Source organism: Acanthopagrus latus, chromosome 5 (assembly GCF_904848185.1).
Source record: "Acanthopagrus latus isolate v.2019 chromosome 5, fAcaLat1.1, whole genome shotgun sequence".
Classification (NCBI taxonomy): Eukaryota; Metazoa; Chordata; class Actinopteri; order Spariformes; family Sparidae; genus Acanthopagrus; species Acanthopagrus latus.
This window is the reverse complement of record NC_051043.1, coordinates 23,990,297-24,015,361: the sequence shown is the minus strand read 5'-3', so window position 1 is coordinate 24,015,361 and position 25,065 is coordinate 23,990,297. Positions and strand designations below refer to the sequence as shown.

General features: G+C 43.3%; 2 protein-coding genes and 1 long non-coding RNA gene across 3 annotated transcripts in view; 2 read left to right on the top strand and 1 right to left on the bottom strand.

Moving 5' to 3' along the window:
• The first annotated feature begins 5,672 nt into the window (after positions 1-5,672).
• LOC119019583 (transmembrane protein 252-like) lies at positions 5,673-7,281 on the top strand. The gene is made up of 2 exons (XM_037098325.1): positions 5,673-6,342; positions 6,540-7,281. Exons 1-2 carry the CDS (start codon positions 6,071-6,073, stop codon positions 6,748-6,750), a joined length of 483 nt encoding a protein of 160 aa, XP_036954220.1. The 5' UTR covers positions 5,673-6,070; the 3' UTR covers positions 6,751-7,281.
• Positions 7,282-7,868: 587 nt separating this feature from the next.
• LOC119019881 lies at positions 7,869-8,613 on the top strand. Its single transcript, XR_005075179.1, has 2 exons — positions 7,869-8,015; positions 8,279-8,613. It is a non-coding gene; the product is annotated as an uncharacterized LOC119019881 (long non-coding RNA).
• Positions 8,614-9,175: 562 nt separating this feature from the next.
• pgm5 (phosphoglucomutase 5) overlaps positions 9,176-25,065 on the bottom strand; it is a 29,625-nt gene continuing 13,735 nt past the window's right edge. The window contains exons 7-11 of the mRNA XM_037097598.1: positions 21,758-21,873; positions 17,431-17,566; positions 16,525-16,708; positions 12,294-12,431; positions 9,176-10,091 (exon numbers count right to left, since the gene is read on the bottom strand). Coding sequence (XP_036953493.1) covers positions 10,002-10,091; positions 12,294-12,431; positions 16,525-16,708; positions 17,431-17,566; positions 21,758-21,873 — 664 coding nt within the window. The 3' untranslated portion in view covers positions 9,176-10,001. The remainder of the gene's footprint in view (positions 10,092-12,293; positions 12,432-16,524; positions 16,709-17,430; positions 17,567-21,757; positions 21,874-25,065) is intronic.

Here is a 25,065-nt window from a genome sequence, read left to right as displayed (position 1 = left end):
TCTGTTTTGGATGTTTGAGGGAAACCCAGCGATGACCCGACTGCAAAGACATCTGCTTTCCAAAACTAAACCCTCACTGTTCCCGGTTTCTGATCTAATTGGTTTCACAAATAACATCCTAAAATTCAGACTGCAAAAAAAAAAAAAATCACCTAAGTTGGACTCACTTTGTTGTTGCTCCTTTTCTCACCAACAACAAACCTCCGTTACACATGTTTATTACCACAACTGAGGAGCCAGTGTGAAGCCTGATAATCTGGGAAATCAGCGGGGTGTTCGGATAGCGGCAGGCTTTGGCAGTCCTGATATATTGTACTTCTTCACAACTCATTTTCGAGTGGGCACACTGAGAGAACCTGCACTGTATCGTGGTGTAAATATCAATGCAGGCTCAGAGGGGGGTATCAGGCAAGAGCTGGATGACACAAGCGATGCGGTCGACTTCATCATCTCAGCTACAAATCAGACGTTTCTCAGGGAAGTTTTGTGGAGAAGTTTTCGCACAAGCTCTATCCTGTAATATCAGACATACGTCGAGCTTCTTTGCTCTCATCAACCCCTCAGTGGAGGCAAACGCACACCAGGTGGAGCTGAGGGCATCAGTGTGATGGAAGTGTGTCATCAGCCAGCGGTGTCGGTTGTATTCAAGCCCTTGACTTAAAGAGAAAAATGTGTTTTCCTTTTTGTTCCTACAGTTGAATGTTTCACACCAGAAGGCCGTTCTCATGTTTACTGCCGGAAATGGAAAGTTTCTCTTGGCTTTAAGAGGCGGGGCCTACCAGCATGAATTGTGACATCACAAATGGTTTAGAAGCCAGTCACGGTGATGTGGGAACATGAAGCCTCCAGGGCATACACATACTGAGAATCGACAGCTAAAACAATATATATGTTCCTATATTCTGGATTTTGTTTTAATGTGATAATATTTCCTGTAGAAAGTAGATTATTTGAAATACTGAGCAGTGTACTCCAATTTTATATATGTAGCATTTCATTACAATAAGCTTGTTATTAATAGTGTGCAGTAAACAACAACATGTACAAAAATAATATCACCACTCCAGACAGTAAAGAACACACACGCAGCCCACGGACGTAAACCCCAGACACAAACGTGCACAGAAAAAAAGGTAAAAAATGATCCCAATTAACGCAGCAGTGGCCGAGACATTCAGCGACTTAATCCGTTACATAATCCTCCATAAACACCGGAGCCTGTAACCCATAATGCAACGGCATGCCATCTTTCATTAGACCCTCCCTGACTTGTAAACACCCACTTCTTTCACACTCCGTGGTGTATTTTCTCAGACTTCAGACATTAAGGTCCCTTCAGAGCCACAGAAGACTTTATAGGCTACAACTGTTTTCGCAGTTTGAACAGTGACAACATTTTCTTTTTTTTTTTACATCCAACGCCAGCGTTTTTAAAATATAGTCTATAATCTACATTTTACAGCCACAGTATTTCTTTCATCTTTATTTTTCTTTAAGTTTTTCAATTTTATGATGCCTCAACACTGTGCGTATAGTCTGGTTAGGTTTAGGCACAAAAACCCACTTGGTTAGTGTGAGGAAAAGGTCATACCTGCCAACCTTTCAGATTTTCCCACGAGACTCCCATTTTTCATCACCAATTCTCCTGTACCTCTCCAAATTTATGACATTTAAGTGATCACAGCCTGCCCTGTCACCTCACTGCCACCATCTCCTGATTTGATGGTTAGGTCATTAATGTGAACGTGATATTGGATATGTCAATGTGATTCATATGACACAAACAAATGTATCGGTGGTCTGCTCGAGTTGCAGGTAAACGGCAAAAACAAAAAAGTGAATTCACCGTGGATGCCGGGCTTGTAAAACAAGCGTGGTGCCCCTTTAAGTAAAGTAGAGGCACCTCAGTGCAAATGTTTGTTGTGTTATCGAATCTTCCTCTCAGAGACGCTCGTGAATCGTTGTTGTTTTGCAGGACTCTCTTTCTTTCTGCACCACCTGAAAGTGAACACATCCTCAGCCATCAACTCCTTCAATGGCCGCAATTACTGAACTTGTTGTGCTGTATCATGACCGAAGTGTAAGCACAGACTCAGCGGGGGGTTGTAGACGGGATTTGGACGACACGCACACACACACACACACACACACACACACACACACACACACACACATACAGATGGACACACACTGCCTCCCCACCCCTAGTGTGCTGCTATATCAGGCAGCCAGGCAGGGAGTCAGGGAGCAGTAACAGGGCTATTAGGACTCCCAGGGACCCTATCGATCTCCTCATTGATCCCCTCCTGCCTCGGCTAGTCCAGACAACTGCGAGGGTTTATACAGCTACCACAGGGAAGAGCAGTGGAGGAACACTACAGGCAAGGGCACATGAAACACCAGCAGACGGACATGGAAAGAGCCACTTTGAGACCAAAAACGACAAGAGAACGAAAAAGTTTAAAAAGTTTTTTTTAAAAAAACCTTCCCTCCCCTCCTTCTTGGCTACTTAACTTTTACCTCCCTCCTTCTTCCTTTCTCTCCTTTTATGACCGGCTTTTAAGATCACTTTCCATCTCAACACACATAGCTCACATTTAATATATCGCTTTTATCTTCAATATCATCCCCCAAAATAATAAAAATAACACCACATCTGGCGCGTAAGTGACTGATTTTACCGCATAAAGATGTTGGAGCTGAGGGGAGATTTATAATCTGTGACAAAATGGGGAAAAATCTCGACCACAAAATCCCAAGTGAACCAGAGCATCACGGTTATCGAAACCAGGCAGGCTGGAGGCTCCTCCACCCCCCCACCACCACCTCCACCACCACCTCCAAATGGATCCCATTAGAGTTACATGTGTGTCTGAGAGACACTTCTGCCCCACATGATGAACCCACTGGACCGGCTGTGGTAGAGGAGGAGTGATTGTTTTAAGTTAGGCATCTTGAAAATCTTTCTAGTGTCAGATTGTTTTTTTTTTTGTTTTGTTTTTTCACTGAGCTGTGCTGCTGCAGGGGCTCCCGCTCAGAGGCTGCGGGCGCCGATGGAAAGAAACTGATGCAACATCACCCCCACCGGACCTGTCGTGGTACTGCCGCTGCAAATGATCACAATAACACAGTCTAACAGCTGACATCCGCCTGCTCGGTGTGCGTCTTCACATGTGGTGAACTTGTGTACTGCTGAGTGTGCAGTCCGACCCTGATGTGTATTAATGACGGAGGGGATGGCAGGTCCTCATCAGAGTCCAGCTGATTAATAACCGGCCCTTCACTCCGTCCCTCACAACTAATGGCCCTCTGTCTCGCTCTGTCTATAATTATCACTCAATAATGAGGTCTAAGAGAGGGCGTTTGTGTGTGTGTGTGTGTGTGTGTGTGTGTGTGTGTGTGTGTGTGTGTGTGTGTGTGTGTGTGTGTGCAAGAGCAAGCTACATTTAAGGGTATACACACTGCACCTGCAGCAGACGGAACACTGTATGTATCAGTTATCAAGTGAAAACTCACCTGCAGTGGTGGAATGAAAATATAAGTTGATTCTTTCAAATACGTGCAAATCTGGGGTACTTATTGCGCTTGTCTACCCTGCTACAGAACACATGAAGAAATTGTGAGTCACTTTTATATGATAAACTACCGTCAGATCACATCAGCTATAAAGGTCAGCGTGCATGTATGACTTTTACCTGTCGGTGGATATCTGAATCTCATATCTGAGCGCAGCTAAAGTGCCCTGCTGGACGCCTCGCACGGTAGATAAAACATGACAGAGCGGCCTTACAGTGGAGAAGCTGCCAAGTATGAGAACGAGGCGCCTCTGCAAGCCTGTAAATGGTCGAATAGTTTGGGGTTTTTTGTTAGTTCCTCCTGGATCCTCTCAGTGAGAACATACCATGTGTCTCTTCGTCATTCAAGTGTTGTTTCGACTAAAGTCAACTGACAGTCTCTGTTATCTTCTAGCCGCCACAGTGTGACGCCTTTATTTCTCCTCTTCACCCCCCACACTTTTCAGCAGTTTGCCAAACAGGTGCACACCAGACCGACGACAGCTCAAGTCCGACACGGGCCCCAAAACACACAACCGCATACAAATAAAACGGTGGATCTGTTATAATGACACAGACAGTGAAATCCCCACGAGCAATAAAGCGTTCCGGCGTGGACAGGGTTCATTCATACTGTTGCAACATCCATGAATGCTGTGCCATTCATAACAAATGGCTTTATCAAACAGTGGCTGATGATGATGATGCCTCTGATCAGGGAAAGAGGAAGTTGCAAGTAGAGGCTGTCGGTCAGAAGAGAAAGCAACACACCTTCCTAGATTTTTCTGTGCAAAACTCAAATTTAAGCAATTCATTAAGCAACTGAACAAAAGTGTTGCACAGTTAAGCTGTTTGTTTTTTCTCTCCACATTCAGCATAGAGCATCTGATTCCTGTGCATGTAAAAGTATTCAAAAACCTTCACTGACCTCAGCAAGGATTGGTGTTTTGAGAACCTAACCTGGTTTACGACATAGTTCATCATTCAGCTTTTATCAAGTCATAGTTTCACTGTAAAGAAGTTAAAACACTGCAGTTTGTTACAAGCATCAAGGCTGAAGAACACACAGAGAATTTAAGGATATCATTCACCGGATTTCCTGAATCTCATTTTTGAGAATGAGAAGACGAACAAGGAAAAGCTTGAAAAAGAAAGATATTTGTGCAGAATTCCACAAAAATTAAATGTTATGCAGCCAAGTATGAGCATTCTGCGAAGCTGATGCTCTGAATTCATTTTCTGAAAAAAGTAAAATACATGGACTGACAAAGCTGATAACATTTAAAACTGATTAAACTCAAATTGTGTTTGCTATTTGTGCTCAGTCATGCTGTCTTCATCTGAACCAGTTTCCAGCGCCATGAAAACAGTTTTATGGGGGAGTTACCTCGTGACTTCTGCACGGTGCTGTGTCAAAGAAAAAAAATGTTGAGCAACACACTGAAACATTTTATCAGCACGGTCTGTGCCACGCTGCAGGGTTACTGGCACCCGTGTAGCTGTTTGTGATGCCTGAGACGCATCCGTCAGATAATCAAATGTATTTCCTTATGTAGACATGAAGCCATCGCTTATCAGGAAGCTCTCATTTCTTGAGAGGCAGACGGAGTCCGTCCAGTGAATTCAGACTTTGCAGCTGTTAAACTGTAAAATAGTGGTGATTTAGACCTTTTCACCAGGTTGAGGTTGAAATAAAAAGATAATTTGAATAAATACAATAAATTGAATCAAATTGAATGATCATTAGAAAAATGTTGATTATCAGAACAGAATTCAGCCAGGCTGATTATCAGTTGATACACAGCATGAAATATATACATACAGGTGTATAACATGTATGCACAATTAATATCAAATACTATCAGACTTTTAATCAGGGTGACTTTTACTTTTACTAAATAAATATTTTAGCATGATATCTTTACTTTTACTCAATCAGGACTTTTGGGTATGTTTATATTAATTCTACTCCAAGTACAACTACTGTACCACCTCTACTGAAGGTAAAAACAACATCTGCTGAACTTATACAGTAAAAAGTAATTCATTTAGAATAAAACAATCAAGCCCACTGTCAGACAAACCAAACAATATGTTGCGCTCACACCACTGGGTTCTCCAGGACTGTGCTTTTGTCTCACTCCACGCCCTCTTTCTTCCTCCTGACCAGATTAATTAACTTGTATTAATATACAACCAGGAGGGTGGGAACATCCCAGCCACCTCCTCTTATGTCTGAGGAGGCAAAGACATTTTCACAGACTCACACACACCTTCAACTGCTGCAGCGTTTGTTCGCCCTCAAACCTGGTAAGAGGATTTATTTATGTTTAGGCAAGAGTAAAAATTGTCACAGGAACAGGTACTTAAAGAGATCAAACCACAGGACTCCTTTAATCCTGCCTGATTCCAGTGTCATCACGACTTGGGAAGGCTCTTCTCTCCATCAGAGGGACAGAGAAAGAAGGGAAAAAAGCAACTGGAGAATCAGATAAAGACGCAACAAGTGAGTGAGAATGACCATGAACGTGAAGAAGCAGCTGTGGTCCATGGCCCACATGGTCGTGCCCGCGGTGGGATTTGTGCTCACCTGCGGCGGGGCCTACCTGGTGTCCCTGCAGACGGAGAACGGGTACACCTGGAGGCTCATCCCGGCCTACATCATGATCGTGTCCGGCTTCTTTGCTGTGATTGTAGGAGTCTTCTGGACCATCTGCCACAGCATGAGGAGCAAGATGTACCACCGAGGAGGACATGAACAGCACATCCAGGTCTACACTATCGAAAGGTAAGACCGCCTGTGACCACTGACGAGAAATGATAAAAAAGGTGGAAAAATCTGCCCATCGATTGAATCCAATTCTAGGTTGACTCTGGGTCATTTACAGTCATTTTATCTGTTAATCAGTGAACATTATCCTGGTAAAATGAACACCATCAACTGAACTAGTGTCCTTTATGTTTTATTTGTCTTCTCCTCTGCAGACAGAACTCCTACCCTCCATCGTACGAGGAGTCCCAAGGCGGTCAGATGTGTCCTGATTCGGCCCCTGAGTTTGCGGTCGTGGTCGACGAGGTGGACGTGGTGATGAGCCTCGCTCCTCCTCTGTACAGCCAGGACAGCTCGGAGGCTCCAGACTGCACGTGGAGCTGGGAGCAGCCTCCTCGGTACAGTCAGGTGGAGCGCCAGGTGTAGGTGGACGCAGAGGTCTTTTTTTTTTTTTTTGTCTAACTGGCCGAGAGGAAATGGATTGGGTGGAGATCGCTCAGAGAAAGAGAAAGCTCCAGAAGAATGGGAGATGCCTCCAAATGTGACTGGATTGCTCAGCTACCAAATGAATTGACCTTGGAGGTGTCTGATGTCTGTGCTGACCCGATGTTGACAGGCCTGTTTCAGTCCAGAGGGTCTTTAAAGCGGCACAGCCTGTTGAGGAGAACTGTTTCACGTTGAAAGCACGGATGAGCGGCAAGGTAAAGATGAAAATAAAACTGGAGGACAGCATTCATCCAGTCGAATCCATGGATGAACTGACAAACAACACACTTATAACCTGTTATCCAGACGCTCACTGTACGTTTACTGGAATAATACAACTGTTTTTTATAGGAGGAACTGATGTTGCCTTCATCCTGGTGTGATTTGTGTCATGGAATAAAGGATATCGTGTGGCTGTACTGTAGTGCCTTTGTTCAAAAGGTTTATTCCTCAATACAGAGCCAACCATCAGCAGACTTGTTTTACTCCACAAATCATGAAGATGTCTTTTCTGCACTCTTTGAGACATTTTAGGGCCGTGCTTTTCATAATTGAGTCAGGCTGTCTCGCCAGACAGCCTGATATGACTTCAAAGCAGGTTGAACCAACTCTCAAAATTGTATTTTCCAAACTACTGAATGACCATATTCATGACAATAAGATCTCTCGATCATGCTGCAACAATAATGAAACTTCGTTACATAAAATCTAATAATCTGAAGTTAAATTGAGATGAAAGAGGGAAGCAACAAATGTTCCCTCTTAGACTTGAACAGGGTCCACAGATCCATCCATCTTTACAAAATACTTCGTACAAACATGCTAAAAATAACCATAAATTCTAGACTGTTGACTTTTTCTATGCACATAGAGGCTTATTTCTCTTAAATGTCTTAACAATCCATATTAGTGCTGCCTCTCGCCTTTGCCAAGATGATCCATCCACATGACAGGTGTGGCATATCAAGGTGCTGAAGAACATGATTAGTGCACAGGTGTGCCTGTGGCTGGTTGCAATAAAAGGCCACTTTAAAATGAGGTGAAGTTCTGAGAGAGTGTGTGTCTGGCTGCAGGAATGTTCAGCAGACCTGTTGGGTGTGAGCTGAATGTTTATTTCACAAAAACAAGCCATCCCTGATGTTGTTTTGAGGCAGTAACCGGCCTTGCAATCACCCCCAGGACCTCCACGTGCAGCTGCTTCACCTGTAAGATACTCTGAGGCCACCCAAACCCAGACAGCTGATCCGAATGATGCATATCTGTGGCCACAGTCATGTGAAATCCATAGTTCAGTGCCTTCTAAATGTCTTTTCTTCACGATAAAACTTTGGATTGACCTTAATCATAATCACATATGTTAAAACGTGTCAGGTGGATCTTGGCAAAGGAGAAATGCTTAAAAAATGATTTCAACTTGTGAAATATCGGGCGCAAAAACAGAAGTGTGGCATTAATATTTTTGTTCCAGGAGTCAATGGTCCTTACTAAGGCTGGTAATGTCTCTGACCTGTGAGCCTCCAAGTCCTGACAGTCTGCGTTTGCACAGTCATGCTCGCTGTGTACGGCATCATGACATGTCCTAACAAACTGTTTTAATACATTATGAGCGCTCTCCCAAGCACTCTCAGTTCAGTTGAAAAGTTCACCACGATAAAGACACCGCTGGGGCAACAATGTTCTGCAACTTCTGCAGCTTGTCCTTGACAGGGTGGATACCGTGAAATGTATTCATCTAATCACGCCCCCACCTATAAGATACTTCTCCCTGACACATGAACAACTGCAGCCAAAAAAAAAAAAAAACCCCCTAAAAACCGTCTTCTCAGCGTCGCACTCAAAAGGTGATAAACTGCATTGATCGTCATCCAACCCTCAGAAATAACCCCTGACATTATAAAACAGTTGGATGGGGGGCAATAACCTGTAGAAGCTGACAGGTAATGTCTGGCTGACTGAGTGAACACATCCTCCCGGATATCCACTGGCATATCCTCAACTCATAATGACGGCAATCAGCATGTTTACGAGTTCCTGCTCCGCGTGTCTCATTCAGGCCGTATAAAGATCAACCCTCTTCATTTCTTATCTCAACACAACAGCTCCGACACATATTTTTCGCGCTCGGTTCAAAGGCAGGTGCTGCGCTCGGCGAACAAAAGCCTCTTCTTTTTTTTTTTTTTTTTCTCCTCGAGGACGTTCAATCACCGCGTGATATATAACATCAGCACAACATGGTGCTCTTAATTAGGAGGAATTCTGTTTAATTAAAATCCCCCCAAAAATGCCTAAGGGCAACATATCTCTCGCTGATGTATTTTTTTATTTGTCCCCATTAGACCTGTCCGATTCAATTAAAGAAGGCAAGCACTACACACAGAAAAAACTTTATTTGGATTAAAAAAAAAAAAAAAAGAAAAGAAAATGAAATAATATATTCAAATGTGGTTGTACACCAAAAGGCCTAAACTGACAAATCAAAAGGAAAAGCCCAATCAGATAACAACTCTAAAGTATATTTATTTCCTTTCTCATTACCTGTGACTTGCTATTCAGTTATTTTACATTTCTTGGGTAAACAGGAGTCAAGATATGCACGAACACTAATTGAAATTCAGTTCACTGATATATTGGTTGCGACGCGATGCCTGTTTTATTTTTACATTTAGACAAGAGCTGGATTACTTCTGCATGAAACGGCTGGAAATGAAAAAACACTGTGACGTATATAAGAGAGCAGGTACAAGCAATATGAGGAGTGACTGCACTGTTACACAAAAACAGGCACAGGTGAATTAAAAAAAAAAGACTCTTGAGGCTCCTTTAGTCGAAGCTTCTGGATAAAAGCAAGGCACAAACATTAACAGTCGGTCTGCACATTCATGTTTTTGCTGTTTACAATAGTTATAATTAAATAGCCTTCCTGGTTTAGACGCTGAATATTTGAAGTTTTCCAAAGCCGACAGATAACAGTGGTCGATAAACAATTCCGAGAACAGAGTGCAACATTCATTTTCCTTTTTTAAAGAAATAAAGCACCCACAGTTTAGTCGTCATTTAGAGACAAATGGAAAAAAAAATGGGAATGAGGCTACAGACACAAAAGAAAAAAGAAAAGCACAGGAAAAAAGGTATTTTTCTCGATGTGAGCAGGTAGATGCATGTGTGTGCCTGCATGTCGTTTCCCGGGTTGCTCATGTGATGACGTTGGGGCCGCGGCGCCCCGTCCTCTCGTGGATGTTGGAGATCTTCAGAGCGATGGCGATGAGAGGGCCCAGCACCACCTGCAGCAAGGAACGCATCACGGAGCATTTTCAGCACTGAAAACTCAAAAATTAGTGCAAATGTTTGGAGTCATGCAGGAGGGAAAACTTGTATTTTTAAGGTGCTTTTGAGTACAACAGCAAAGGTGGGGTTTCTGTATTTTACTTTAGAGGTGCAACATGTCATAATTTTTTTCTAAATCATTCGAAAAGTAACAAAATCTATCAACAGGATGAGACTTTAGCATGCTAACCAGCTAGCCTTGGCCCATCCTGTCTTATAATCCAACTTTGTACTTCTTGCGGCTATAGAGTGGTGTAGCAATGAGTCCGAATGTCCAGAAAGCCCCCTCGTCTTAAAGTCAATGCTAAGTCACATCTCTTTAAAAATGGCAGCTGCTAACAGGTAGCTAAATGAGATGTCAGAAGTTGTCAGGTACATTGACGTATACGGGCGTATCCTTCTTTACAGGCCAAATTTAGGGACAAACTATTTGAACTTTAAATTTACGACTTGTTGACTGATCTACCTGTAGAAAAGCATGTAAACTAAGCTCTCACTAGCTGCGTGCCTACTGCGCAAGCTAGCTAATGGCAGCTACAGTTAGCAGCAGGTAGCGGTTACTCCAGTCATACGCAGCCCCTTAATTCAATTCTCCCAACACGTTGTACCTTGGAGGCTGAGACAGCAAACCTCTCGTAGGACATAACATTTCATAAATCTTTACAGTTAGTGACCCTGTAAACCTGCAGCGTCACTGTGAGCTCATATCAGTTGAGGTTGTGGCGTTAATCATTCATCTGTGACTGGATGGACGGTTAGTTTGGAAGAAGTTGGTTGAGGTTAGCTGTCTTGTTGGGATTGTCTCTATTGCTCTGTGCATTTTATTTTGAATTGCTTCTGCGTGTTGTTTGTATTATTTTGCACCTTTGTCCATCTTTACATTTAATTCAATGTATGTCTTTTCTAGTGAAAGGTGTTTGCAAAAACTCCAACATTATATTTAAAAATGCATTCTTTTCTACTATAAGCACCCAAAGCACGGCTTAATAATTACTCACCAATGACACCTTAACACTGACGGTCTCACACTGAATTACAGCTGTTAATCAGCACATTCTAGAGCAGACCTTGACCTCGTCTTTGTTTTGTTGTGCATGGCAGAGCAGATGTGGTAGATACTGTGCGAGTTAAAAACACTACGCAGGTAAACTGAGAGCCGATTCCAGAGCTGATTACCTTGTTTCACTAAAGCCAACTAAGTCCTGAAAAGACATGCTCCTTGTTACTGACTGATTCATGATGAGGAAATGATCTATGTGGAAATGCTGAGTTACTTCGTGACATGGTGGTGCTGATGTTTTAAAGGTGACTCAGGTGTTTTCATGTTATGCTACTGTGTGTACAGGAAGGAAAAACAACAGCAAGGTACAAAAGAAACGCTGAGAATTAAGATTTTGATACTTTGGGGGTCTAATATTTTGATTTAGAATACCACTTTGGTATTCATTCATTACTTAGATAATAAATTAGTTCAATTAAGTTTAGATTCTTGCACCTGGATACATTTATATCATGGCTCATACTGACTGGTTATGCGCACATCCAATTATTGATGCTCATGTCAGCACTTCTTTGACCTTGCAAGCTGAAGACACTGTTTGGTGAAGTCATATGGTCAGGTTGCCAAACCCAAATGAGGCTTATCTAGCCATAATGACTGCAGCTTTACAGCCCCTGGCTGTGGCTAAAGTACTCTATTCCAACATCCAAAACAACATGAGAAGCTTCTGCTGCTAATCACTCCAAAGTCTACAGGTCAGTCCATTTCAGTAGAGCCACATGAAGCTGCATTACACATCATTATCGCATGGTCATAGATCACATCTACCGCTCACCATCACAGTAGAGGCTGCTCCTTGTTTTTCAGTCTAATGCAAACCACAATCTGAATCACTATATCTAAATCTATGTATTCCACCGAGTCTGAGGAGACAGCGCTGTCACATCCTTACTGCTGCTGTCATCTATTTTGAGTCAATAAAGATTTAACATCTGTTTTTTATCTGGGGACTAAACTGGCTGAATGCTGCGTATCAGGTTCACTTTGGATGAGCGAACAATATTTCAGGTCATAACACTGTAAAAATTACAGAACCCCATGTGACACACACACACACACATAATATGCACACAGGCACACCACCACGCTCCCTCTCTACCTGTGTCTCTCTGCTGTGTCTCTCGGGGTCTCTCTCGAAGCTCTCCGCATAAATCCGGATGGTAGCGCCCATCCCTCCACCGCTCCCGCTCATACGAAACACCAGGCGGGCCGCATCGTTGAAGACGATCCTTAAACCCTAAAGACAGACAAACCAAGCTTTCATTATCAATTTGACTGCTTGTTCTTTGTTTTTATTTCCCAAAAGAAGCCATTCGACAGGCTGAGTCTGTTGATGCACCTCAAGACTCACCATACAGATGCGTACGTGTGTTTTTGCCTTCAAGAAGATACATAAGTCTGTTTTTGTGAAGCACTTTAATGAAATAAACTTGAAACACATTTTACTTTTTCTCTTTGACAAATGTCCACTGCAAAAGACAAACAAAGCCTCTTAAAAATGTGATAATTAGTCACAAAGAGCCTAAAAAACACATTATATTCATAATAATCTGCAATGAAGAAAAACTCCTCTACCGCCTTTAACCAGCTAAAGTTTCACACATCTGCCTGATGAATTATCAAAATGACTAAAAGTTGGAATGAACATTTTCAGCTAGAATAATCTTATTAGCACTCTGCATACTAAATTACATTTACAACTCAGTTCTACATACAACATAAAAACCTCATGATGGGCTTCATCATTTAATATTGAATCTTTTAGGGTCAGATTATTAGCTGTAAAAAGTTTATCTGCTCCTATAATTTAAAGACAGAGCTCAATTATTCATTATTTTTCCAATCATGCAAATTGGCAGTACCGGGCGGTATAAAACAGGAAAGGTTATGGAGACAGTAAAGACAAGAATCTGCAGAAATGTGCAGTAACTGCAAACCTCCACTAGGTGTCACCATCAATGTGTGTTTGGCTGATGCCTTGTTAAGCTGGGATTCTTTTACAGTGTACTACATGCTTACATCCTCCATATGTCCTCTTATACAAGGTCCTAACTACTCCATTACTTAGGTAATACTCCAAGAAGTTTTATGAACCTGAATAAACCAAGAGGATGACACTTTTGATGACCATTTTGTCCAGTAGCTCGAAGGGTTTGCACTTCCACAGCTCCTTGAGATTCTGACTCTGGGAAACAATTTTAAACCAGAGCCACAGCCAAAAACACCACATTTTTAAAGCCCTCCTGACAGCCTCGACTTTAAACTCTTTGAACTTAACCTCAGCAAGTTCGGGAATAACAGGATATTGGTGCATCGGGGTAGCCGACTACAACTCTCGCTGGCTGACGTAAGGAAGATAAGACTCTTTGACTAATGTCTGCGTGATGACTCTTATCTTTCCCAAATTCCACAGCGCCTCTTCCCTTATCCCATTAGAGCAAAAGTCAAGCTCAGGGGGGAAGACAGCAATATGTTTTGAAAAGAAACAGAGGAGCACGAATATGAAAAAAAAAAGTCCCACTGGTTTTCACAAAAAAATGTCATGTGATCACCTCAACTGACTCTACTGTAATTATCCAAAGCAGTGCTGTCAAAATCACTATCATAGGAGTAAAAAAGTCAAGTGGGTTCTCTGCCCAGTAACTCCCATCTCAGACCAATAGCTGTTAAACTGGGACCATCGTTTATGGACTGTGCTAATATAACCAAAGTCACTCTGGTCCACTCGCCTTCCTCCTAATCTGACTTTGGCTCTGAAGCACAACGCGTCAAAGGGTGAGGGTCTCCGGGTGAGGAGAGACAGCGATAATAAGAGATGTCCGTCCGCCTCTCTGTCTGTCCGTCTGTCTTTTTGCGAGTGTGTCGGCTCATCTCTAACAATAGAGTAGCAGTTATCAGGAGGCTGACTAATGCCTGTTAAAAAACAAGTGTCGGCTGCAAAGCTTACGGGCCTTAAGTGGGGCGCATACCAGCCACGGTGCATCTGTCTGTCACTGTCTATCTACCGAGTGACACCAAGGCGAAACACAAAGATGTTTTCGGTCTGAACTGAATGAGGCCGACACCTGACTTAACTGTTTTCCTCAATAAAAGTTAGGATGGCATATTTGTATAATTTCTTTGAAACACACTTAAAACTTGTAGCAAAATACAAAAATTGAGTAAAAAGCCTCGTCTCAATAGGCTAACTGAAACCTGGCTTTGATACTGCACTTTCACACTAAGGGAAAAAACTAGCTAACATTGCAATATGAAGCCCCCAGGAGGAGCTCACATGATGCTCTGGGGCCAAAAATATACTTCTTCCCATAAGCTTATAATGTAAAAGTCGCGCCTGTAAAGCTGTGGATATATTTTGTGTAGCAGTTCCTGCAAAATGACTTGCTTCGCTGTCATAATTGTATCAATGTGGTCCTTTAACGTTGGGAAAGTCTAGAAAAGCTGCCTGATTAAGTCATTTTATCCCCATTATAAAGTCTCTAGCTAAACCAGAAGTTAGCCAGCTTGGCTAACGAAAGTAGCTTGCACGCACTCTCTATGGGTTCCACTTGTTTCACTTGTTCCATGGTTGCATAACGCTAACCTGAACCAAAGCTTACGCTACATTTAAGTTACTTTTTGATTTTCCATAAGCTGCTGTAGTCTCTAAATAAGAAATATCTATTTTAAGTTCAGTTGGTTATCCCGCATAACTAAGTGAAGCTGCAGTTATTCAGTCATGATAGTGAAAAAAAAAACATGGCTTAACTCTCGCTAAGGGCAGCTAGCTTAGCAGATCCCACTTAGCCTCTGATTCTTCTTCTTAGTCATGTTTGTAACCATGAAAGCTACCATTTAAATTAAATCTATATTTTCTATTTATGTGTATGTCAACATGACACCTAGCAAAAAAAAACATACAGGACATTTAACTTGTGTAAGCTGTGGACTGTAGGTATGTAGCCTCGATCGCGATTATCTATTGGCCGATCTATCTTTTCGTCTATCCACTGTCTGAGATATGCAGACAACGCAGGATGAATTCAGTAGTCGACTACAAAGGGCTGACATGCCGCTGCTGCGCAAATCCCCCATACTCTGTCTTGTGTGTGTGTGTTTGTGTGTATGTGTGTGTGTATGTGTGTGTGTGTTTACGTGCCAACTTTTCCCCCCTTCAAACACACTTGCAGTGGAGAGACCGCAAGTGAGACGACAGCTGATATAATTCTGTCCTGGGAGGAATGTGTGCTGTAATAACACACACTGGGGGGCGGGGGGGACCGGGATGCTGAGGATTTGCCAGTGAGGTTAAATCACATTCTGGGGTGACTGAATAACTAGCTTGGGGAGCTGCTGTAACCATGGCAACACGGCGGAGTAACTCACGGCGGGACGGCGAGACCTTAAGGTGTGTACGGGTGAGGGCTGACGGACAAGTCGCGGGCACAACCTTGGCGGGGCGAACACACAAGTGCGAACACGTGGTAGGATACGCATGTGTTCACACGTGGACAACTGGACTGACACAAAGTTTACACAAAAATGCAGTGTGTGTGTGATTGTGTGTGTGTGTGTGTTTGTGTGGTGTTAGGCGGGGCAGAGGCAGAGAAGCGTCGACGCCAGGGACGAGTTTACACACATTTCTGGGCAGAACAGAGGGAGTCAGCTGGGTAAACTTCACAGAGATTGAGGGGGAGGTAAAGGAGTGAGGGAGGCAGAGGACAGGGAGGGTATACTGACCGAGGGAGTTATCTGAGTGTGTGTGTGTGTGTGTGTGTGTGTGTGTGTGTGTGTGTGTGTGTGTGTGTGGGTGTGTCCAGATATGTGCGCTGCATGTAACATGTGCGTCTGCATATGTTTACGGTGCTAAGATGGAGGATAGACATGTCATGGCCAAACATGGAACCTCTTGAAGGAGACAACGTTGATGCTCGGTGGGTGGTCCTGCTCACCGGAGGCAGATGAGCGAGTGCACGTGTAGAAAGTGTTGGTGTGAGTTTGTGTGTATGTGGGGCTGAAGCGACCTCATGAAAACCAGAGGACCTTGCCTGACCCGCTGCAAGTTAATCGAGATGATCACAAACACAAATAAGGATACTTGTTGGCTCGTGTGAGCTGTAGTTACAGTGGATGTTTATTCCCCCTGCAGCCACAAGGGGCAGCAATAAGCCCGTTCCACACCACATAACAAATGAGCTTGGACAAGCGAATGCCCGTCTCGTTAACCACTACATCTGTAGTGTATAACTAACTGATAGCTTTGAAAGAGGTATGTCAGGTCTCATTTCTTTAGGGCCAATCCTGCTGAGTTCATACTTATACATGAAAGTACATTTCTGTACAAGACTTACCTGGTTTCGAGCCACCGTTCCATCCACGGGGTCGATGTACTCAAAGTTGTCGGTCCTCTCCACGCTGTATATGTGGTCCCCTACGGCGAACTTCTGGCTGGTGAAGGCTTTGTCTGAGATAACCGCCTCCAGATCCCTCATCAGGTAGAAGGCTGCGCGCGGGTCCAGGCCTTCGTAGTCAAACCTGTGAGGCACCAACACACAAACACATAACTGCTGAGTAAGAAACGTACACATCCATCCATACTCACACACACAGGAAGGTACAGAGACCACGGCTGAGATAAACCTACATTGGAATGTATTGCTTTGTGGCAAAAAACCTGAGCCAGTTTAGGATATTAAAATGGTCCTACACTGCGAAACAAGAGGTTTGTCAGGATGATTGGTTGAATTTCCTCAAAACGATGACAGATGTTTATGTCTTCAAAACTTTTTTTGGGTTCTGGTCTTTGGCCCTGTGCTGTAAGTCCTCTCCATCTTCCATGTTTGTGGGAAATCTGCATCCTATTAGGAAACCTCTCTGTGGGAACATGAAAAGCTGCAGCAACTGTCAGTGGGAACATTGACTGCAGCAACTATCTGCGCCTCTCACGGGGGAGAGGTTAAAATAAGAACAAGTGACAACCAGCGAGGATGACTGAAGGGGAGATGGACGAAGGTGAAGGCCTGGGAGACAAATTTGGCTTCGGTAGCAACACAAGGGATCGAGACTTTTGGGAAAAGAGAATCGTGATGTCAGTCCCGGGGCATGTGGATTTAAATAAATTCAAGATACAGTGATCCAGTGGAGGAAAAATGGCTCCATGACTGAAACAAGAATAAACCAATATAGAGATAAATGAGCGCAAAAACAGGCAAACCCGTCGTGAACGCACAGCTCCAGAGGTTATTCAGGCCTTTTACCTGCAGAAGTAGTTCCGTCCGAACTTGGCCCAGTGTTCCCTGGCGATCTGCTCCACGCCCTGTTTCCTGGCGGCCATGATGGACAGCCACACCAACACGGACCACAGGCCATCTTTCTCACGAATGTGGTCTGATCCTGGAGGAGAAAGAAAAACACAAGTTCAACTCGCACAATCTCAGCGGACGTCGTAGAACTGATCTGTAGTGATGAGAGAGAACGTATAACCACAGAGTCACTCTACTGTTAGATGTTCTTCATCCACATGTGCTGACTTGGCTCGACTGCAGTTCCATTCAGCGCGACCAGTGTTTTTATTTCCATCAAAACCTGTCAACTGTAGTTTGAGTCACACCACTGGATATTTTCGATGGGACCAGCGACATTTCCAGCTGTTTTTGTGGTGTCAAACAGTCAGATGTTTCAAAGCCAACACATGATTCTTACCAAGCGGTTTTTGTGCCTAAACCTAACCAGGGCATAAATACAGCATTATTACATGAGAGAAATAGGAATATTCAGCCTAAACAACTTGCAACATAAAGAAACATTTAGCAAACTGTTTCCCCGTTTCCAGCCGTTATGCTACGCTAAGCTAACCATTTCCCTGCTCAAGCTCTGTTCTTAACAAAGACAAAGGAGAAATGGTATATATTCAATCTAACCAGGTAACTTATGGAAAGATAACTAATAATGTATTTGTAGTTTTTCCAATAAATGGGAAAGAAACAACAAAGTTTCTGCAGGACTCCAGTAATAGGCTTTGTTTGTTCCCATAATGATGTATGTATACACAACTTCTACCAAAAATGAATAATAGATACAGTTCAATTAAGTTCAGTATTTGACTCTGCTGTGCCTAACAGAAGGTCAGGGAGTGTACTCAGGGTTGGAGACACACCAAACATCCCCACACAGCGAATGTCTTCTGCTCCCCGCCCTGGAACAACACACACATACGCACAAACAAGCGGAGCAGTTTACACACATGATTGGACTCCTTCGCTTGGGAGCGATCAGTCTGTTCTCGAAAACAGCTGCACGGCAAAGGTATCTGTTAAGGGGGGGTTGACATTTTAACAAGATTGATCGTGTTCGTAATGTTTCCACGGCGGAGCTTTGGGCAGAAAGTGGACTCGGCTACTCCGAGTTACACGTACATTTATTTTTATGAGAGAACCATGATGGGGTCATTATGTCTATTTTATAGCAATACGCAAACACTGGAAACAAGACATTAACTTCCACGAGCTCCGTGTGTGGCTCTGGCTGCATACAGCTGTTAGGAAACTGGCAGTTGTTATTATTTAATCCCTGTCTCACTGTCCGTCTGTCTTCATCTGTCTCGCTCTCTGACATGTAATGAGACGGAGGGGTCACCTAGCAGAACGCACAAATCTAATTATTAAACCAGCAAAGCGTAATCAGACCTCCGAGATCTAATCACAGCGTCTCACTTGAGCTCATCTCTTCCACCCTAACCTGTTATGGCCTCATAAATACACATTTTACACATGATAATAAGCAGAAAATACTTTTCTTTAATATAACGTGCTCACTTTAAGTTTGGACAGAAAAGGGCAAAATGAACACTTGCGATAGTTCATGCTGTGTTTGTCTAAGTAAGTGTATTAAGAGCAGGAGTGGCGCACAGCCCTGGTGATTTACTGCTGAGGGCTCTGTCTGAGCTTTTGGCCTTACATGGGTAGACAACGAGTGAGCTCCCATAGTCCTCTGTGCTCTCTGAGTCTCCCGCTCCTTCCATTTCTCTCCTCCTCGTCAATACTTCTCACATTTGGAACTCTCCGAACTCCCTCCGCTCCTCTGCTCGCGCCTGCTAACATTTTCTTCCCCCCTCACGTCGACCTTTTTCCAAACACTGTTTCCTGTGTTTCATGTTTTTCAAAGCTGGCTATCGTCTCCAATTAAAATAAAGACTGCAACAAAGGGGGAGAACAAAAGAAAAAGAGCAAGATAAAACTAAGATTGAATTGAGACAGAGCTGTCAAAAGATGAAGAGATGAGGCAAATGAAGAAAGGGAGGCATTATTTGTTCATGCAGGTTGTTTATGTGTTCTGATCGTGTGCGTTTGCATGCATAGAAAACATCGCCACTGGAGGCCCTGTCTGCATGTTGCAGTGATTCAGGGAGCCCCTGTCTCCTTTTATAGCAGAAGAATGAGGATTATTTACACATGCAGTCAGGGTCACAGCCCTCACATCCATTACGCGTCTCTGACTGCAGCTTACAGGCAGTCAGGATGCTCTGCTCACAAGTCCAGACCTGGAACGAGCTGCCGAGCGTGTGGAAGAGAAGCGACCGGGGGGGAAAACTGAAGCAAAATGTTTCAACTTTAAATGGAAATGGTGATTTCATAAACACTTGGATGTTATTTTTGTAAGTTTGAGTCACTTTTTCTATTAGCAATGATAACATTGCTCGGGGCATCTTAATTAGTGAGATCTGGCAAACTCATTTAGAAGTCGAGCGGGGCAAGAAACACAAGTCTTCAAACAATAATACAGGTTTCAAACAAACCTTATATGTATCAAGCTTATATTGGAAATAAAATGGAAGTAGTTACTGACATTACAATAGTTTTAACATAACCAAATTGTTGTAAAGATCCATCATAGTTCATAGGAAGACTTCCTGGTTAAAGGGCTCATAAGGACAGAGGGCGTCACATGTTGTACAGATTGTGGAGCTTCTGATGTAAATTATCACCGAGTCTTCAAGAAAAAACTTGAATCTGGCTCAACTGTTCCTGCAATGCAATGCACTTTGTTGGCCACATTCCTCAAAGACAAAACTGTTTCCACCTTAACGACTTTCCAGTGTAGTAAAAATCCCGTCATTCAAGCCGCTGTGCAGTATTTTGACATGCAGTAAGCGTTCCAACTCGTGAATCAACTCTTCAAACTGGGCTTTCAGGATCATATTTCAATGTCTTACAGTACCTTAAATGTACTACATGGAGTAACTAGTAACAAAACAGTCTCAATCAAAAGAGTATATAAAATAATTTTGAGTGTATGTATGTGTTTCGTCTTGGGGATTACAACTGAAAAAAAGTAGTTAAAGCCTTCTGTGGCTCCAGAGGAAGCTGCATGTAACCTGATCGATTGCCTGCAGTGATGACACTCAGTGGATTGTGGGTAACGTAGGCACCAGGTTTTGAGAAAGAAGGAAAGAATGTGTGGAATAAAGACAGTGACATCTCCGGTTTTACTGTGTTGATCTTTATCATTGGTGTCTGAATCGTCCATAATGACTCCAACAGTTTTATAGGAGTGCAAAAGGCCAGTGGGCCGCATCTCGGAACCCGGTGCCTACATTACCCATAATTCAACACAGCAACTGACCTCACTGTCAGTCTTTATACTACTTTTTCACATATACAGTAACACTCCCCAAGACCTGTAAACACACTTTAACGTTTAAATTGGTGAGGTTATCCTTTACTACTGATACCTCTGTATGACTGACTCAAGCAATGAGACGATCAGTGAGACAATTCTCTATTTCTATATAGTTTTTATAGTTATTCTTATTCAGATTCTGACTCATCCGGTTGGATAAATCCTAAAATTAAAACTACTTACAGTAATATTTCACAATCTGAGGAAAGAAGAGACAAGAAGAAACATTTCCTCACAATCATAATCCTGCAAACCGCTGTGTTTAAATAAGATAATAGTATCAAAAATAATGTCGATCATGATCTTTGCAACAGGAGGCATCGGTGCTAGTATCAGTATGTACACAGGGGGCGCCAGAATCAACCAAAAACTGAAAGCTTTGAAGAAACCTACAAACTCAGCCATGTGAACACCTGCTCACAACCTGTCGCTTGAGTTTCTTGCCACATCGGACTTCCTTGCAGTGACATTAACATGTTCCTATTCGTCTGAAACTACTTTGGTGAGTGTTATCGTAACCAACATCAGTGGTCACCGAGCTTCCAAAAATATGGTCAAATTTGTAATAAACTGAAATGTCCCTTCAAATGTGAGGGCAGTCTGACAGGACAGACTCGTTGGTTGAGCATTTGAGCGGCTCCCTGGTGCATTTTCACAGTTAACAGCAGCTGGTCAGCGCCTTCTTCTAGCGGTGGCCTTGTTTGCGAGCACCTCAACAACAGTTGCCGCTGAGGGGAGGGGATTTCTCACACCCACTCACATTTTCCGAGTCGGTCCAGGGATTCAAATTTGTGACCTTCTCTTTCGCACCTGCCTTGTTTCTGTGTTCATCTGTAATAAGTGACATTCAGCAGCCACAAATGTTTGGAGTTTTGAGTGAGTGTGCTGTAACACAATAGACTGTACCTGTTCCAAAGCTCTCCTCCCCACAGAGGGAACAACGCCCGGAATCCATCAGGTTCCCAAAGTACCTCCAGCCTGTCGGAGTCTCATACAGCGCCAGTTTCATGGCTTTGGCTACCCTACGAACATATTCAGAGAAAGACAGACACAAAAACAGAGCGATTACTTTACACTCATGAACACAAAACCTCTCGCTTAATATCCGATGCCAGCATTTCCTAGGTCTGATAAAAAAAAAAAAAGAAAAGAAAACCCTCTGACCTTTGAAATAAAGCAAACCAAACGCGGTACGACAGGCGCAATCTGCCGGCAGCTCATCCAATAACTTAATAAGGCAAAGGCAGCGAGAACAAAGCAGGTTAACCTCTGTGCTGATGTTTGCTTTGAACCTCAGCCATGTACTCGCACAGGGAGACGAGGAGAGGAGGGTATGCATGTGTGTGTATGTACACTACTGTCGGTGAATATATGTGTTATGTTGAGGTCCCGGGGAGGGATAAAGGTGCTGACAGTACAATGTGTGGGAGGAGAGGGAGTGCAAAGAAACAGACTAGAGGGAAAAAAGAGCAAAAGTGGAAGCCTGATTAAACTTTTCAGTGCAAATTTACAGAAAAGTAGCTGGAGGCTGAATGTGATGGAATTACAGAGTGTTTTTTTTTTAAAACAAAAAGGAGAGTAAAGCATGAAAATAAAGTAATGTTGAACCACAAACAGAGCTGTAGTTTAAATAATCACAGTCCCAACTTCTCTTTTAGCTGGTCCCTGTTCCTCTTGCATCAACTCAGAGGGAGTTTTCTGCCTGTAACAGGTTATCATAAGCATAACGATTTACATTCAGCGATAACATATGAGTCAGCCGCTGGCATGGTGTCAAAGCCTCGTGGACCAGCATTAAGGACACTAAGGTCATGTCCTCGTTTTTGCTTCTGGAAGCTGTCAGATTCAATAAACACATGGAGGTGTAAAAATGTATATATATGAAAGTTTTTTAGAGCCAGCAATGTCATGTCATTGTCCGAACCGCTTATCCCTTTCCATGGGGTTGCGGGGTGTTGCTTCTGGAGCCAATCCCAGCCTTGTCTCAGGGCGAGGGCAGGGTACTCCCTGGATAAGTCGCCAGTTCATCGCAGGGGTTGAGTATCTCGCTCAAGGACACTTCGACATGCAGCTCAGCCCTGCCCGGAGCTGGGATTTGAACCAGTGACCTTCCGATCACTAGTCGACCTGCTCTACCCGCTGAGCTACAGCCACCCCAAGCCAGCAATGTAAAAAGCTCAATAATCTGTACTTTCATTAAAAACACTGGATCAAATGATTGCTTGAACCCCCAGAGATTTTCACCCAACTGTAAGCAAAATTTCATCAACTTTCAGCTCATTGTTTGGTTTTACGTCCTGCAACTGTTTGGGTTCACTCTCAGGGCTCTCAGAGCATCATTTCCAGCAGTAGTAGGCAGCTGATGAACCCTCTGTACACTTCCTGTCCAGCACCAAAGACTGTATGAACAAAGTTAGCGATTAGCTGGTGAACATATCGCAACATGTGGCAGCTATAAAGAGACATTTTTTTTCCATAACTGCATGGTGGAGACCAAATCAAAGCTTAAAGGAGAGTGTATATGTAAACTTAATCAGTCAGAGGGCCAAAATAACTCTGAATGTTTGCAGCTGTTTACTGCCATGGGAATAATACCATATTTTGTATCTTTGCACATGAATTATATCTCTGACCTGTCCAATCACCAGGATAACATTTTGGTGGTTAACATTTCTGCAAACCACTGATACATTCACATTTGTTTCATAGGCTGGGTACCGTGTTGACATTTCCCCAAAATGTGTAATATTACATTACATGTTTATGGATGTTCACATCTGGAGGTGGAGGGAGTGGTAGCGGAGTTACTGCCAAGCCACTGACCACAGCGACTGTACGTTTCGACATTTGTAAGTGCGACACCACTGGATATTTTTAAGGACTGGCCGGGGGAAATGTTTGTGATGACAAGAACCGGATATTTTTGAGGAGAAGTCGGGACATCCCCGGCCATGTTTGTGGTGACAAAATATAACAATATTGTTCTGTCTTGCCATCCCAAGCCTGCATGCAGAGATATTTAGTTTACAACACAAGACAACTGCCCAGTGTCCTTCCCATTCCCCCGAGGATCACTGCTCAACCACATCATCCACACCTCCTCAATAACCGCCGCAAGATGTAAACACATTCCCAGGACTCTGCTCGGCTGATGGACAAAATATTCAAGGCAACAAAACAGTTGTTGCTCCTGAAGAAACAAACATGTGAAACTGTCAAGCTCGAATGGTCTTGCAGTGGGATGCTGCAGGGATCCACAGTGTGATATATGCGGACGTGGGTGGGCTTCGGGACTGTTTAAGTGGTGGTTCACATCCACACAATCATCACGCACATAAATAAACTCCACTGTGCCCAGTGTAGTTGTTTACACGAGGATGGGATAAATTACCAAATAAGAGTAACCAACTTTATTCCCCCCCGGGGAAGCGAGAGCTGGAGCGGAAAGCCTGGCATTCCACAAAGAAAACAGAAACTCCGGCCCTCTGACGAGCCTTTGACGTTTCAAACGGCACGTCCGCGGCCAACATAAGCACTGAAACTGACCCTAGCAGGGCTCAGTTTCAAACAATGTTGCAAATATGTGGGGACCGAACAGTGTGAGAATAGCGAGGATCGTGTTTTCTCAAGTCCGGTAATTGCACCAGCTGAGCTTGAACTGAACTGAAACCCAGGGGGAAATAAAAATAAGAATAAAAAACTCCGAGCAAACAAACAACAAACAAACTGTGCGTGGCTTTCTCTACGCTGATGACATGACATTCCTCGAACACATTCAGAAATCTGGTTCACAATCAACACTATCCACGGATACTAACACATGCATATTTCAGCAGATACAGCACACTGTCTCAGACCAGCCAGGCTCAGTGGATGCGGCCTCTCTCTCTCTCTCTCTCCACAGGCGTTGCCAAAGCAGAAAATAAATAATAAAAAGAAATTGGCAGATGAGTGTGTAGTGGAGCCACGAGGAATGAACTTGGAAGGTTTCTATTTAGAGCCGTAATCCCCCCGTGTGTAGGTGTGACCTCTCCGCTGTAAGGCAGCGTATCAACGTCTGTTTTCTCACACTAGTAACAGGCAGAATTTGTGTAAAGAGGGCACATGTGGTCAAGTGCCTTCATCATGTACAGTTCAGGTTTAAGGCAAAAAGAATTCAACAGCAGTATCGACTTTTTAAATATATTTTAGTTTTGGAACTAAAGCTTTTGAGA

Excerpts from the sequence above, each read along its gene's own strand:
- LOC119019583 (XM_037098325.1), top strand. The coding sequence starts at position 6,071 with ATGACCATGAACGTGAAGAAGCAGCTGTGGTCCATGGCCCACATGGTC. Across the intron at positions 6,343-6,539 it reads CAGGTCTACACTATCGAAAG|ACAGAACTCCTACCCTCCAT; the intron begins GTAAGACCGCCT and ends TCTCCTCTGCAG.